A 16,082-nucleotide genomic window follows, 5' to 3' on the forward strand; every position below is an offset into this window, starting at 1 on the left:
GTTTAGCCCTCAATAAACTCATTGTCTTTACAGGAAATAAAATGCATATTTATAAAATAGTGGACACAGGCAACAACTGAGTAGAAACCTGGCCTTTCAACAGACATCTGTTTGTAACCTAGTGCAAGAATTTAGAACTCAGTTGTCTTCAACCCTTCTCTCCCAGGTTTAATTTATTGCAATTAGTACCAGAAGACTGATTCACTTGCTCACATAAGATTAAATGCATGTTCGGTTTAGGAAAAAGAGAGATTATAGAAGACTAATCCAAACTATCCCAGTGTTGCTGTCCTTCAAAACGGGACGCCCTGAAGCCAGGCGGTGATGAAACACAGGGCACTAAGACCCAGGGACATGACTCTTCACCACAGAAGCTGACAATCTAGCCCAGGGGTGCCCAGCCCTGACTCAGCCTAGAATCACCTGGGAGCTTTTGAAACCACTGTGATCCTGGGCTCCCCCCTAATGAAGTCAGAATTTTTGGTTCACAATCTGAAAAATTCCAAAAGGCTCTTCAGGAACCCTAATGTGCAGCCAGAGAAGAGAACCACTGATCTAGGTTTTTTCCCACAAATTATTTTAAAATTTGTAAATCATAAAAGATTTCAACAAAGGATGAAAATTACAGTTCATTTTGGTCCATTCTTTAGGGAACAGACCTAAAGGAAATGATTATAATTCAACCTCACAAATAATCCACAATTTAGTATATTCTCTGATGGGAGTAACCTGCTCTCAACCCACATTTCACAATAAAAACAGTGTCAGTCTTCTGCTTACCTGATGGGCTAGACAGTCTTGCTCTGTCAATTTTAATCATCACTGTTTTAAATTACTTTGTGATATCGGTAAACTCATTTTTTTCTTTCTCTCGAAGATATGTTACTTTCTTAATGATTCATACTTGTTGCTTTAGGAAAAAATGTATAGACCAAATGAGAACCAGCTTCATTTCCTGTCATCTGAACACACCGGGTAAACTGTCAGCCTTATGGCCGTAAAGCAGCACAGAGAACAACCAACACTGGAGAATTTTATTAACGAAAAAAACCTCTCATAATTTATTAACAAAGTCACAGAACAATAACTGTACATTTCCTTCTCTGCCACTATCACCTGTTAAAATTACTATTATCCTTACACACAAGGAAAAGTGGGCATACTTTAAAGTCTTTCTGATAAATATATCGCCACTCTGCATCCAGCCTGGATAATGCTCTTCAGAACGGTATATGCTGGAGCCTGTTAAAAAAAAAAACAACAGTAAGCAAACCAAACAAATCCGTTCTATATTCACCTTCCATTGCAAGGCACAAGTCTAGCATGGCAGGGTTGGGACTTCTCTGATAAGTAATAAGATCTAACAAATGATTTATTTTAACAGGGGGGAAAAAATCCTTTTCAAAAGATTAGAATGCCTTTGCTACAGCCAAAACATCTGACCCAACTAGCTTCTCACCATAAAGAGCGAATGTGCTGGGGAAAAGGATAAGGAAGCAAGAAATGATTCCCAGCTGGGAGCAAGGCATTTGCTTGCTTTCTGTCAAGCAGTTCTATTAATGCCCAGTTGTGAATGCAACTGGTGATGGAACTAAAGTCGAATGCTGTAAACAACAATATTGCATAGGAACCTGGAAAGCTAGGTCCATTAATCAAGGTAAATGGGAGGCAGTCAAACAGGAGATGGCATTTAGGAATCAGTGAACTAAAATGGACTGGAATGGGCGAATTTAACTCAGATGACCATTATATCTATTACTGTGGGCAAGAATCCCTTAGAAGAAATGGAGTAGCCCTCACAGTCAACAAAAGAGTCTGAAATGTAGTACTTGGGTGCAATCTCAAAAACGACAGAATGATCTCTGTTCATTTCCAAGGCAAACCATTCAATATCACAGTAATCCAAGCCTATGCCCCAATCACTAATGCAGAAGAATCTGAAGTTGAATGGTTCTATGAAGACCTACAAAACCTTGTAGAACTAACACCAAAAAAAGATGTCCTCTTCATCACAGGGAATTGGAATGCAAAAGTAGGAAGCCAAGAGATACCTAGAGTAACAGGCAAATTTGGCCTTGGAGTACAAAATGAAGCAGGGCAAAGGCTAACAGAGTTTTGCCAAGAGAACACACTGGTCATAGCAAACACCCTCTTCCAACAACACAAGAGACAACTCTACACATGGACATCACCAGATGGTCAATACCCAAATCAGACTGATTACATTCTTTGCAGCCAAAGATGGAGAAGCTCTACGCAGTCAGCAAAAACAAGACTGGGAGCTTACTGTGGCTTGGATCATGAACTCCTTATTGCAAAATTCAGCCTTAAATTGAAGAAAGTAGGGAAAACTACTAGACCATTCAGGTATGACCTAAGTCAAATCTCTTATGATTACACAGTGGAAGTGACAAACAGATTCAAGGGATTAGATCTGATAGACAGAGTGCCTGAAGAACTATGGACGGAGGTTTGTGACATTGTACAGGAGGCAGTGATCAAGACCATCCCCAAGAAAAAGAAATGCAAAAAGGCAAAATACTTGTCTGAGGATGCCTCACAAATAGCTGAGAAAAGAAGAGAAGTGAAAGGCAAAGGAGAAAAGGAAAGATATCCCCATCTGAATGCAGAATTCCAAAGAATAGCAAGGAGAGATAAGAAAGGCATTCTCAGTGATCAATGAAAAGAAATAAAGGAAAACAAAAGAATGGGAAAGACTAGAGATCTCTTCAAGAAAATTAGAGATACCAAGGGAACATTTCATGCAAAGATGGGCACAATAAAGGACAGAAATGTTATGGATCTAACAGATGCAGAAGATATTAAGAAGAGGTGGCAAGAAGAACTATACACAGAAAACTATACAAAAAAGACTTCAATGACACAGATAACCACGATGATATGCTCACTCACCTAGAGCCAGACATCCTGGAATGTGAATCAAGTGGCCTTAGGATGCATCACTATGAACAAAGCTAGTGGAGGTGATGGAATTCCAGTTGAGCTATTTCAAATCCTAAAAGACGATGCTTTTAAAGTGCTGTACTCAACATTCCAGCAAATTTGGATAACTCAGCAGTGGCCACAGGACTGGAAAAGGTCAGTTTTCATTCCAATCCCAAAGAAACACAATGCCAAAGAATGCGCAAACTACCACACAATTGCACTCATCTCACATACTAGCAAAGTGATGCTCAAAATTCACCAAGCCAGGCTTCAACAGTACATGAACCAAGAACTTCCAGATGTTCAAGCTGGATTAAGACAAGGCAGAGGAACCAGAGATCAAACTGCCAACATCCGCTGGATCATCAAAAAAGCAAGAGAGTTCCAGAAAAACATCTACTTCTGCTTTATTGACTACGCCAAAGCCTTTGGCTGTGTGGATCACAACAAACTGGAAAATTCTGAAAGAGATGGGACTACCAGACCACCTGACCTGCCTCCTAAGAAACCTGTATGCAGGTCAGGGAGCAACAGGTAGAACCGGACATAGAACACAGACTGGTTCCAAATAGGAAAAGGAGTCGTCAAGGCTGTATATTGTCACCCTGCTTATTTAACTTCTATGCAAGAGTACATCATGAGAAACGCTGGGCTGGAGGAAGCACAAGCTGGAATCAAGATTGCCGGGAGAAATATCAATAACCTCAGATATGCAGATGACACCACCCTTATGGCAGAAAGTGAAGAGGAACTAAAAAGCCTCTTGATGAAAGTGAAAGAGGACAGTGAAAAAGCTGGCTTAAAACTCAACATCCAGAAAACTAAAATCATGGCATCCGGTCCTATCCTGTCATGGCAAATAGATGGGGAAACAATGGAAACAGTGACAGAGTTTATTTTTTGGGGCTCCAAAATTATTGCAGATGGGGAGCGCAGCTGTGAAATTAAAAGATGCTTGCTCCTTGGAAGAAAAGCTATGACCAACCTAGGTAGCATATTAAAAAGCAGAGACATTACTTTGCCAACAAAGGTCTATCTGGTCAAAGCTATGGTTTTTCCAGTAGCAATGTACGGATGTGAGAGTTGGACTATAAAGAAAGCTGAGCATTGAAGAACTGATGCCTTTGAACTGTGGTGTTGGATAAGACTCTTGAGAGTCCCTTGGACTGCAAGGAGAGCCAACCAGTGCATTCTGAAGGAGATCAGTCCTGAATATTCATTGGGAGGACTGATGCTGAAGCTGAAACTCCAATACTTTGGCCACCTGATGTGAAGAATGACTCTTTGGAAAAGACCCTGATGCTTGATGATGATTGAAGGCGAGAGGAGAAGTGGATGACAGAGGGTGAGATGATTGGATGCCATCACGGGCTGGACATCAATGGACCTGAGCTGAGCAAGTTCCGGGAGTTGGTGATGGACAGGGAGGCCTGGCGTGCTGCAGTCCATGAGGTTGCAAAGAGTGGGACACAACTGAGTGACTGAACTGAACTGACCGATATGGGTTCTTTTTCTCTGACGGTGGTTTTATAACTTTCCGGAAACAGAAATGTTCCTGTCCCTCAACCTTCCAAATAAAGTACCACTACAAGCAAACAGTAAAGATGGGTCCCCACCAGTTCTGCATCATGTTCGAGGCCTATGTCATGGTGCTCAAGCTCTTCATCCCGAAATTTCCTGATCACCTGATTAAATAAAAAGAAATTGAAACAAGTCAGCCTTCCAACTCCCCACTGTTCAAACTTACTTTGGTGGCCAAAGCCTCATATTGCTCTCTAAGACCCGGGTAGGCAGACTTTTCCTACAAAGGGCCAGAGGCAGTACTTCAGGTTTCTTGGGCTATAAGGTCCCTGTCCTGATGACTCAGCTCTGCCACCCTAGAGGGGACAATAGCCACAGACACACAGACAAGTGAGTGCAGGTGTGTTCCAAAAAACTCATTTACAGAGACAGGTGGGTGGCCACTGACTTAGACTTAAAAAAAAATTAAACAGTTCCCTTATTTTCTGTAGAAAATTTCTGAGGATATTTGTTTATTATTCTGAGGATATTTGTTTATTTAATCTGAAGGATCTGTGCTCATGGCCTTTGCTCAGGATCCAACAATGACCCAGAGGCAGACAGAATACAGGCGTGGGCTCAGGAAACGCAAGTTTCAGTCCCAGCTCCGCCTGAGCGCATGACATGGCCCATAGCTCAGCTGCAATATGTACGCCCTTCAGATGAGGTGCTGCCCTCGGTTTCTAAGGCAGTGCTACTCCTAACACTCTGCTTTGTTCCTCTTACCAAACTGTGTATCTGCCCTTTCCCCCCGCAGTCCCTTCCAGAGCGTGGTCAGATACCTGCAGAAGCTCCTCGTATTTTTCAGGCTCCTTCTCCATCAGCGTCCTGATCTGGTTGTTGTAGTGGTGTGCGATGGACTCTTCCACAGCCACCGTGCAGGCCATGGCGCCCTCCTTCCCAAGCAGGGCAGTTCCGGCGCCTGGAATGGTCAGATCCAGAAGGTAAAGGATGGGGTGGACACCACTGGGGATGGAGACCAGGTCAGAGTTTGTCACCTGGCACCCTGGGGCTGGGTAATTCCTTGTTGTGGGGAAGTGTCCTGAACGTGGTAGGATGTTTAGCTGGATCCCTGACCTTTACCTATTAGGTGCCAGTGGCATCCCCAGTTGCAACAACCAAAACTGTCTCTAGATGTTGCCAAGCGTCCTCAGGAGCAACCTGCCATCCTTGAAAACCACGGTACCAGATGACAGTGTCAAACCCTGAATCACAGTAAGAATGTTCTTCTTTCAGTGCTTTTTCTAACCTACTGATTATGGCAGGAGTGAGTCTTCACTGGGGTTCTTTGGTTCTTCTGTATCACTGACTCTCACTTTTTTTGTCATTTTCTTTTGGCTGTGCCTCAGTTGTGGGATCTTCGTTCCCCAACTAGGGCTGGAACCTGGGCCCTCAGCAATGAAAGCGCTGAGTCCTAACCACTGAACTGCCAGGGAATTCCAACTCTCTTTTTACGAGTGAGCAGATCCCAAGTTTAGAACCTTCCTCAGGGAACTTCATCTGACCAATGTCAAATTACTCTAGCCTTTTCCCTCTCTGTTGCATTTTCAATGTATCTTCTATTTATAAAACTACTGATTTTAAGGTTCTATCTTAAATAAATTTAAGCAAAAAAAAAAAACCAATTTAACTTTAGAAAAATATTAAGTAAATGAAAAGGTTGTAAGGGGACACAGCAAGAATTATAGAGGGGTTATTTAGTGATTCAATCATCCCAGATCCCTAAGCTCATGCAGGCTCTCCGAGATAGACACGTACCCAGTGCAAACCCCACCACGTTCCAAAAGGGCATCAGAATGGTCGGCCGCACCCTGAATGCAACCATCAACTCACTGAACTTTTTCAAGTGGTCCTTTTCTTGATCCCACATTTTCTGTAAGAAACATAAAAACAAAGACATTTCAGAGAGACCACCCGCTACATAATAAGGAAGCCACATGCTGTGCTCATGTGGGCAAAGGAAGCACAATGGGGAGAATGATGAGAACTGCTACTTCCCCCAGCCCCCGTGAATCATCGAAGGAAAAGCCCCAAACATCAGATTACAGGGAAGAGAGACAGCAAACCAAGAGAAGTGTCTGTTATCTCCATTCCAGACAAGCAGACTCTGAACCGCAGAGCTGGCAGAAGTTGCTCAGATCCACAGCGCACCTATTCGAGGACAACAGTCCACACCCCCAAAGACATGAGATGTGTAGCCCATTTCAAAATTAAGAAGGCAGAATATTATCCTTTATATGATTTCCTTTCGGACAGCCAGAAATGTATCATTTACATCAAAAGAAAAAGGAAGAATGATCCTAAGAGCTAACACTTGAGAGTATGTCCCATAGCCAGGTACTGTCAAATAGCTTTGTGAAGGACAAACTATTATTATCCTCACTATACAGATGAAGGAAGTGAGGCACAGAGAGGTCAGGTAATTGGCCCAAGTACTCACAGCAGGCCATTTAACTTGTGCTCAGTGTCTGCTACATGCCAGGCATGGTATTCGCTGCTCCACACCAGCTCATCTATTCTTCACCAAAACTGAATGACATTTTGTCAGCTCATTTTGCAGACACGGAACACGTCATGTGACTTCCTCAAGCTCACACAGGTAGGAGGTGGGAGAGAGCTGGAATGTGACCTTTGGTCTGTGTGACTATGAAGCCCAGGCCTGTCCAATCTGCCTTTCAGTATAAAATACAGAATATCTCCACTGGGCTCCACTAGCGGTGGGCCCACAGGGTCTTACAACTGGTGCTTTGAGTCAATGCAATGACTCTTAATCCTTTTCTATTGCTCCCCGCCATGAAATTTTAATACTACAGCTAGACTGTATATTTATGTACTATAAATCTGTTTATGTCTGTCTGCACTGTATAAAAAAGAATAATATGCTTTTTACTCCTCCACCCCCACTCCACAACCAATTTTTCCTCTCTTGGGGACAACAGTACCTCCCTTGACAATGCATGACCCAGTGTGATTCATCACTGAGAGATCAAGAGATGCCCACCTGAATCACCGGCCCGACGCTTGTCCGACCCAGGACGGCCATCTGCCCTGCGTAGATGCGGTTCGCTCCATATTCACCCGCATGATCCACCCGGATTATTCGATCCACAGCTTCCCTATTGATATTGTCTAAGGTCATTCCCGAACTGCAGAACCTGACACTGATTCTTCTTCCATAAGCTGCAATGCAAGTGTTTATTCTCCATTACTCTCAGGTAAAACTGAGATGATTCCTTTCATAGAAGAAAGAGGCATCTTACAGCAAAGGTCACAAATAAGCTCCCCATAGGTTGGGAATGCCTACAAGTGGACTCTGTTTAACCTCCAGTGATTTGTGGCTTTGTTTTTTAAACTTCCTATTTTGTATTGGGGTATAACCGATTATCAAGAAATGTGATAGTTTCAGGTGAACAGGGAAGGGACTCAGCAATACATACACATGTACCCATTCTCCCCCAAATGCCCCTCCCATCCAGGCTGCCACATAACACTGAGCAGAATTCCATGTACTATACAGTGGGTCCTTGTGAGTTATCCATTTTAAATGCAGCAGGGTGTAGTTTTTTTTTTCTAAGTAAATTAATTACCAGTATTTAAAACATAGAAGATTTAACTAAAGATCTGGAGCCTGGCTTCACTTGAAGTATATGACGATCTAGAAATACTGATGGCGTCTTCTCACCAGGCAGCTAACACGGCAGCTGTCTCTGGACGGGCATGTTTCCCCAGTTCATACACCTCCTTCTTTTCCAACTCTGGCTGCACACAACCCCTAGGGGGCTCTCAGAATCATGGATGCTCCTCCCCAGTTGATCCCTGGGAGATGATGCTTTTGAAGAGTTCTGTGCACAAATGTTCTCTGCAGCCAAGGTTAAGAACTGTAGATTTAATTTCTCTTATTAAAAGTATCTGTGCCAGTGAGCATCTGACTTTGAGAATCTAGCCTAGCGCTTACGTTTCATCTCATTCTGGTACTTAATTCAACTGAACTCCTCTTGCTTTCAAAACGTAAATTCTTCAGGATAGATTAGATTTTGTCTTTTAAAAAAATCTCCAAATAGTTAACACCTTGACTATAATCTCTGAGGCTTGTATTAGAGCATTCCCAAAGTTCTCTCCCCTAAGAGAAGAGTTTTATAACATGTTTAGATGTATACGGTGTTAACTCATTTTGCAGATATGGAAGTAAAGACTTAGACCATTGAGTTGGTAATGTGAACTCTGACTGTATTGATATCATCTTGAGATGTGTTTCAGGGCTCTTATGTATGACTACCATCTGTTTAACAGATACCTTTCATTTAGGCTAAGGAATACCCACAAAATGTGCAGAAAGTTTCATTCTGATACATCTCTAGCCTTTTTTTTTTTCCATTAAAAAAGGCTTGAGTGCTTTGGACACAAAGTGATGGGGTAGGCCTGATGAAATCTGAGATGTGCGTTTGAACTTTTCAGGCTGAGGATTTTAAATGCCTCACTCTAGACAAAGGAGCAGTGGGTACGGGGGTCGGAAGCATGGTGTCCCAGCTTTGATCCATTCTTCCAGAGAACCTGCTCCGTCTCACTGAGCATGCCTGACTTAACTGGGTGGATTCCAAGTTCTGCCAGGTGTAAGGTACCACTCAGATCTGTGTCATCGGACAGCAGGTCACTGTGGTCCATGGCCTTTTGTTTTGTTTTGGCCACACTGCATGCAGGATCTTAGCTCCCCTACTAGGCTTTGAACCTGCGCCCCCTGCAGTGGATGTGCAGAGACTTAACTGCAGGACTGCCAGGGAAGTCCCTCCATGACCATGTTTCCATGTGGAGAACAATTTGAGACACTTGACAAAGTCAAGGTAACCTGTCCAAGTTCTTCCTCCAAGTCCAAGGCCTGGCCTCCTTGTAGAAAGATGTGGTCTAAAAGTTAAAGTTAAAAATGATGAGATGGGACTTTCCCTGGCAGTCCAGTGGTTAAATGTCTGTTTGCCAATGCAGGGTACATGGGTTCAATCTCTGGCTCTGGAAAACCCCACACACCACAGGGCAACTAAGCCTGTGAGCCACAACTACTGAGCCTGTGCTTTAGAGCCTACAAGTCACAACTACTGAAGCCCACCCGCCTACGGCTTGTGTTCCACAACACAAGAAGCCACTGCAATGAGAAGCCCTCGAACTGCAAGGAAGAGCACCCCCCCTTGCTGCAGTTAGAGGAGGCCTGTGCAAAGCAACAGAGACACAGTGCAGCCATGAATAAATAATGAGATGACTCTATTTCTTAAAATAACCTTGTCTGCTTGTTCTCTCATTTTGTTACTCCCACCACAAAATGTGTTAATAAGAAAGAACTTTTAAAACAACGCAATACTCCTTTCTCTTTTTTGGCCAAGCGGAGTGGCTTGTAGGATCTTAATTCCCAGACCAGTGACTGAATCATTGAACTGGGCCCTCAGCAGTGAAAGTGCAAAGTTCTAACCATTGAACCACTGGGAAATTCCTCAATATTAATTTTTAAGAAATCATTTACTGAGAAAAAGCAAGGGGTTAAGTGCATGAGTTCAAACACACAGCTGACTTTTGATGGGTAGAGTTATAATTCTATTAAAAACATATTTGACTTTTCCCTAGCACTGCAACACTTTTCCAGATTCAGGCACCTAATAAATGTTTTTTTGAGGTATGTGTGGAGGGTGAGGTATTGTAATATTTGCCATCCCTATCTTGTCACAACCTCTGCAAGGTGGCTTTAAAAAGTATTGGATGAAAAAAAAATTAAAAAAAAAAGTATTGGATGGATGCTTTTTAGATTGCAAAGATATTGTTTAAATGGCCATACTATCCAAAGTAATCTACAGATTTAATGTGATCTCTATCAAATTACCCGTGACATTTTTCACAGAACTAGAAAAAATAATCATGAAATTTATATGGAACCATAAAGACTCAGAATTGCCAAAGCAAGCCTGAGAAAAAAAGAACAAAGCTGGAAGAATAATCCTCCCGGATTTCAGACAATACTCCAAAGCTACAGTAATCAGAAAACGTGGCACTGGCACAAAAAGAGACAAATGGATCAGTTGAACAGAATACAGCCCAGAAATAAACCCACACACCTAGCCAGTTAATCTTTGATAAAGGAGGCAAGACTATACAATGAGAAAAAGTCTCTTCAGCAAGTGGTGTTGGGAAAGCTGGATAGCCACAAGTAAATCAAGTGAGAACATGCTCTCATAGCATACACAAAAATAACTCAAAATATAAAGTTATAAATCAATAAGACATGACACCACAAAATTTCTGAAAGAGAAAATAGGCAAAACATTCTTTGCCAAAAACAGTACCAGGGTTTTCTTAGATCAGTCTCCCAAGGCAATAGAAATAAAAGCAAAAACAAATAGGACCTAATCAAACTTATAAGCTTTTGCACAGCAAAGGAAAAAGCCAAGAGAGCCTGCAGACAGAAAATATTTGCAAACAATGCAGCCAACAAGGGCTTAATTTCCAAATTATACCAACAACTCATACAACTCAAAAAACACACAAAAAACAAAAACCCAAACAACCCACTAAAAAATTTAGGCAGATCAAAATAGACATTTCTCCGAAGAAGATATACAAATAGGCAACAGACACATGAAAAGATGCTCAACACTGCTAATTAGAAAAATGCATACCAAAACTACAATGAGGTACTACCTCACACCAGTCAGTCAGAATGGCCATCATTAAAAAGTCTACAAATAACAAATGCTGGAGAGGGTGTGGAAAAAAGGGAACCCTTGTACATTGTTGGTAAGAATGCAAACTGGTGCAGCCACTATGGAGAACAGTATGCTGGTTCCTCAAAAAACTAAAAGCAGAGTTGCCATATGATCCAGTAATACCACTTCTGGGCATATATCTGGACAAAACTATAACTGGAAAAGACACACGCACCCCAATGTCCTTAGCAGACTATTCACAACAGCCAAGAGATGGAAGCAAACTAAATATCCATTGACAGATGAATGGACAATGAAGATGTGGTCTATCTACACACACACACACACACACACACACACACACACACACAATGCAACACTGCTCACTCATAAAGAGTGAAATAATGCCATTGGCAGCAACATGCATGGATCTAGAGATTACAATACTAAATGAAGGCAGAGAAGCACAAATACCAGGTGATACACTTATGTGTGGAATCTAAAATGAGATCTAAGAAGTTTACAAAAGAACTTATTTAAGAAACAGACTCACAGACATAGAAAACAAACCTTTGGTTACCAAAGGGGAAATGGAGTGGGGGAAGGATAAACTAGGAATTTGGAATTAACAGACACAAACCACTATACATAAAACAGATAAGGGACTCCCTGGTGGTCCGGTGGTTAAAACTCTGCCTTCCGGAGCAGGGCTGTGGGTTTCAACTCTGGTCAGGGATTGAAGATCTCACGTTCCGCGCGGCCAAAAACCAAAACATAAGACAGAAACAATATTGCAACAAATTCAATAAAGATGTAAAAAATGGTCCACATCAAAAATGTTTTTAAAAAGAATAGATGAACAAGGTCCTACTCTATAGCACAGGAAACCATAGCTAGTAATAAATTGTAATGGAAAAGAGAAACAAGTATGAGATGGACCATAGACAGGGCACAGAACCGGAATCAGAAAATACATATCTTGTCTCTAACACAGACTTTTGACAATTCCGAATTGCCATTTCTTACATATAAAATTGGGGACAATCTGGTTATTCCCTTTTTTGGGGAAACACAATAATAAAACCTTTCTTACTGAGTTATCACAAAGATAAAAAGATACAGGATGCAAAGTAACTACAAATGAAAAAGAATGAAGGAGCATTAAAATTCATCTTCAACGATCCTGAGTGTTGCCTGCATTGTCACACACTTTAAAACTGAGAAATCATAAAATTGAGGCCCAGTGCTAAAAGCTCTCAAGTGCATCATATTTGTGATTTCCTAAAATGTGAAACATATACCAGTGATGGCACCTATGAGATTTCAAGTTATATATGAAAAGATCTTAAGTTGCTATGATTTTCTTCCATAAACACATAAACCTGTATGCACGTCAAGAACAACAGTCAGAACTGGACATGGAATAACAGACTGGTTCCAAATTGGGAAAGGAGTACGTCAAGGCTGTATATTGTCACTCTGCTCATTTAACTTAAATGCAGAGTACATCATGTGAAATGCCAGGATGGACGAAGCACAAGCTGGAATCAAGACTGCCAGGAGAAATATCAATAAACTCAGATACACAAGATGACACCACCCTATGGCAGAAAGTGAAGAACTAAAGAGCTTCTTGATGAAAGTGAAAGAGAAGAGTGAAAAAGCTGGCTTAAAACTCAACATTCAGAAAACTAAGATCATAGTGTCTGATCCCATCACTTCATGGCAAACAGATGTGGAAACAATGGAAACACTGAGAGACTTTATTTTCTTGGGCTCCAAAATCACTGCAGATGGTGACTGCAGCCATGAAATTAAGACACCTCCTCCTTGGAAGGAAAGCTATGACCAACCTAGACAGAATATTAAAAGCAGAGAAGTTACCCTGCCAACAAAGGTCTGTCTAGTCAAAGCTATGGTTTTTCCAGTAGTCATGTATGGATGTGAGAGTTGGACCATAAAGAAAGCTGAGCGCCAAAGAATTGATGCTTGTGAACTGTGCTGTTGGAGAAGACTCTTGAGAGTCCCTTGGATTGCAAGGAGATCCAACCAGTCCATTCTAAAAGAAATCAGTCCTGTCCTTCATTGGAAGGACAGATGCTGAAGTTCAAACTCCACAATATTTTGGCCATGTGATTGGAAGTACTCACTCACTGGAAAAGACCCTGACGCTGGGAAAGATTGAAGGCAGGAGAAGGGGATGAAAGAGGATGAGATGGTTGGATGGCATCACTGACTCAATGGACATGAGTCTGAGGAAGCTCCCGGAGTTGGTGATGGACAGGGGAAGCCTGGTGTGCTGCAGGCCATGGGGTCGAAAAGAGTCGCACACACGACTGAGCAACTTAACTGACTCTCTTCCAATTCCTTTGATTTTATCAAAGAGACTGTCTCAGTTTACAGCTGACATATCTTAAAATCTTCCTAACATTTGTTAATTTTCCTTTCTTACGAGAAAAAAAGATGGTCTTGAGTTCAAACCTTGGTAGACAACAGTATCTAATACAATAACTTGTTTTCAGCGTACTTTTATGATTTTTTCCTTGGGACGAGAGATACTGGTTTTCCGTTTACCTAGCGATCTAGTTTCCAATGTTCTGATTTTAGAAAGGAATACGGTCTAGGGAAATTAAAAACAAAACAAAACAAAACTCTAGTAACATCAGTGGTAAAATATCAGTGGTATTGTTATAAAGCAAAAATCCTGAAGGTGGTATTTGAGAAAATGACCTCACAATTTTCTGAGGCAGCTCGGTAAGTGAGGAAAAGACGAGTCAGAATCCAAGCCCAAGTCTCCCTACTCCAACTCGATGCTCCTTCCAACATTCCGGTGCTTCTCTAACTTGCAAATGCACACGAGTCATTCCAAGGGCTTGTTAAGATCGGTAGGTTAAGGGAGCGATCTGAGAATCTGCGTTTCTAACCGGCTCCGGAGTGGGGCGGGCGTATGGGAGGAAACCCACGCTGCCGGTCCGTAGGGTCACCTACAAGGCCATAAGCGAAAGCTACGAGGACCCCGCCCCCCGTCCCAGGACACTAAACTTTCAAGGTTGCCAACTCTCCTCTGTCGGGAAGGCCTACTACACCTGCCGTGACGTCACAATACTGGCGCGAAATTGCGTCATCCTCCAAACGCACGGACGCCCAATGGGCTCGCCAGAACGTCACTGAGGAAAACCCACCCCCTTTCCGTCCGGCGGGCTCCGCGGCCGACTACAGGCCTAGCGCCGCTTTTTCAGCCGCGCAGTCGCCCTCCGTCGCAGCCCTGTGACGTATGAACGTCTACCCCCCGTGACCTCTCCGACCTAAGCCTAAGGAGAAAATTCCAGGGCTCAGCCCCGCGCGCAGTCGCGCTCAGTCTTCCCCTTTACCTGAGAGGGGCTGCAGGCGGCCTGTGCGCAGCCGCCACAGGCAGCAAGTCGCCGCCGCCCGGGCACAATTCATTGCCGCGGAAGCAGCACTACTACTCCTTGAACGGAGGGGGCCAACGGTGCCCTTGGCGCAGGCTGATGACGCCCGGCTGACGTAAGGCAGATGCGGTTGGCTCTCGCTCCGGTGGAAACGCCCCCAATCCCCCGCTTCCACTCGATTGGTTGGAAATGTCAAATGAAAAGACTCTAGTGGATGCGGTCGCTATCAATCACTACGTAAAGAGTTGCCATGGAGATGAGAATGCTAACCTGCTCTTTCAAAAATCCAAACAGGTAAAAGATTACTCACCTCAATTCCTGAGGAAAAGGACCATGAGGGAATTGTTTACCGGCATAGCCATTGTATTTTGTGCTTTGCCAATACAGGAAATTTCTATCTGTAGGCTCTTTAAAATAGTAGAAATTACAGTCTGAAATTCAATTCACCACGTGCAAATAGTGTTGACTCTAGGTATTGGGGTTGACAAACTAAATTTCTTCCTACTCTTTTTCTCTATTTTTAGATTTTCTACAAAGAACATTTATTATTGCTATCCTTTTTTCTCCTTTACTGTTAGGGAGAGCGTGTGTTAGTCCCTCAGTCGTGCGGGACACTTTGTGACCCCCATGGGCTGTAGTGTGCCAGGCTCCTCTGTCCATAGAATTCTCCAGGCAAGAATATTGGAGTGGGTAGCGATTCACTTCTCCAGGGGGTCTTCCCCACCCAGGGATCCAATTTGGGTCTCCTGCACTGCAAGCAGATTCTTTACCATAGGAGTCACCAGGAAATTGGTGCAAATTGGTTTCTTGAGGGGAAGGTTGGGATGAGTAGATTTAGCAACATATTTCATACTTTTGAGTCTGTATTCAGTCTGTCAGGGTAGACTCATTAATTGTAACAAATCACTGGTCGGGAGGCTGTGCATGTGTGGAGGCATGTTTAATAATGGTAACTTCAGAGTTGAAGTTGTGAGAAGGTGGCTTTCATTTTCTACTTTACATTCTTGGATTATATATCTTTTATCCATCACTATAAAATATTTAAGATAGACTGCTATTGTAAAATAATGTTGCTAATTGTTTTAAAATTTAACACACTTTTTTTTGCTGAAAATTTTACTTTCCTCTCAGGTTGGAAGGACTCATTAACACAAGAAACCACATGGTATTACATAGATAAACAGTTTCAAATTTTTATGGAAGGTTATTTGACAAATTCAACATACAGTAATTAAAAGAAGAGAAATAGAAACAATAGAGAGAATTAACAACACATACACCACCAAATTGGGCCAACCTACATCTAGACTTGAACAGGCTGGAAGTCCCTTGTTAACAGCAATCTGGAGTCTCTACTGGGAAAGGGTCCTGGGCTGTGTATCCACCCCAAGGGTGAGACTTCATATTGCAGTTTCAGGGGCTTTTGCTTATAATCCTAGACTGCAGATTGGTATCATTAACAGTTTTCATGTAGAAATGCAGCTCT

The 16,082-nt window shown here is 42.5% G+C and overlaps 1 protein-coding gene across 2 annotated transcripts; it reads right to left on the reverse strand.

Annotated features, from left to right (window-relative positions):
• On the reverse strand, positions 1,018-14,696 carry COQ7 (coenzyme Q7, hydroxylase). 2 transcript variants are annotated; one of them, XM_005697529.3, is made up of 6 exons: positions 14,558-14,696; positions 7,508-7,686; positions 6,265-6,379; positions 5,289-5,428; positions 4,563-4,631; positions 1,018-1,242 (listed from the first exon to the last, which is right to left on the reverse strand). In XM_005697529.3, the coding sequence occupies exons 1-6, from the start codon at positions 14,628-14,630 to the stop codon at positions 1,165-1,167; spliced, it is 654 nt and encodes a 217-aa protein (XP_005697586.1). In that variant the 5' UTR covers positions 14,631-14,696; the 3' UTR covers positions 1,018-1,164. The 2 variants fall into 2 exon arrangements, with proteins under 2 accessions (XP_005697586.1, XP_005697587.1); XM_005697530.3 differs by having other exon boundaries at positions 1,021-1,242; positions 6,340-6,379.

The sequence above is a fragment of the Capra hircus genome, chromosome 25 (assembly GCF_001704415.2).
Source record: "Capra hircus breed San Clemente chromosome 25, ASM170441v1, whole genome shotgun sequence".
Classification (NCBI taxonomy): Eukaryota; Metazoa; Chordata; class Mammalia; order Artiodactyla; family Bovidae; genus Capra; species Capra hircus.

What these genes read in the sequence shown, in the direction of transcription:
- COQ7 (XM_005697529.3), bottom strand. Translation starts at nt 14,630, where the DNA reads ATGAATTGTGCCCGGGCGGCGGCGACTTGCTGCCTGTGGCGGCTGCGC. An exon ending in CGTGGTGGGGTTTGCACTGG is followed by an intron (nt 5,429 to 6,264) that starts GTACGTGTCTAT and finishes TGACCATTCCAG; the next exon opens with GCGCCGGAACTGCCCTGCTT. An exon ending in AATACGAGGAGCTTCTGCAG is followed by an intron (nt 4,632 to 5,288) that starts GTATCTGACCAC and finishes TTATTTAATCAG; the next exon opens with GTGATCAGGAAATTTCGGGA.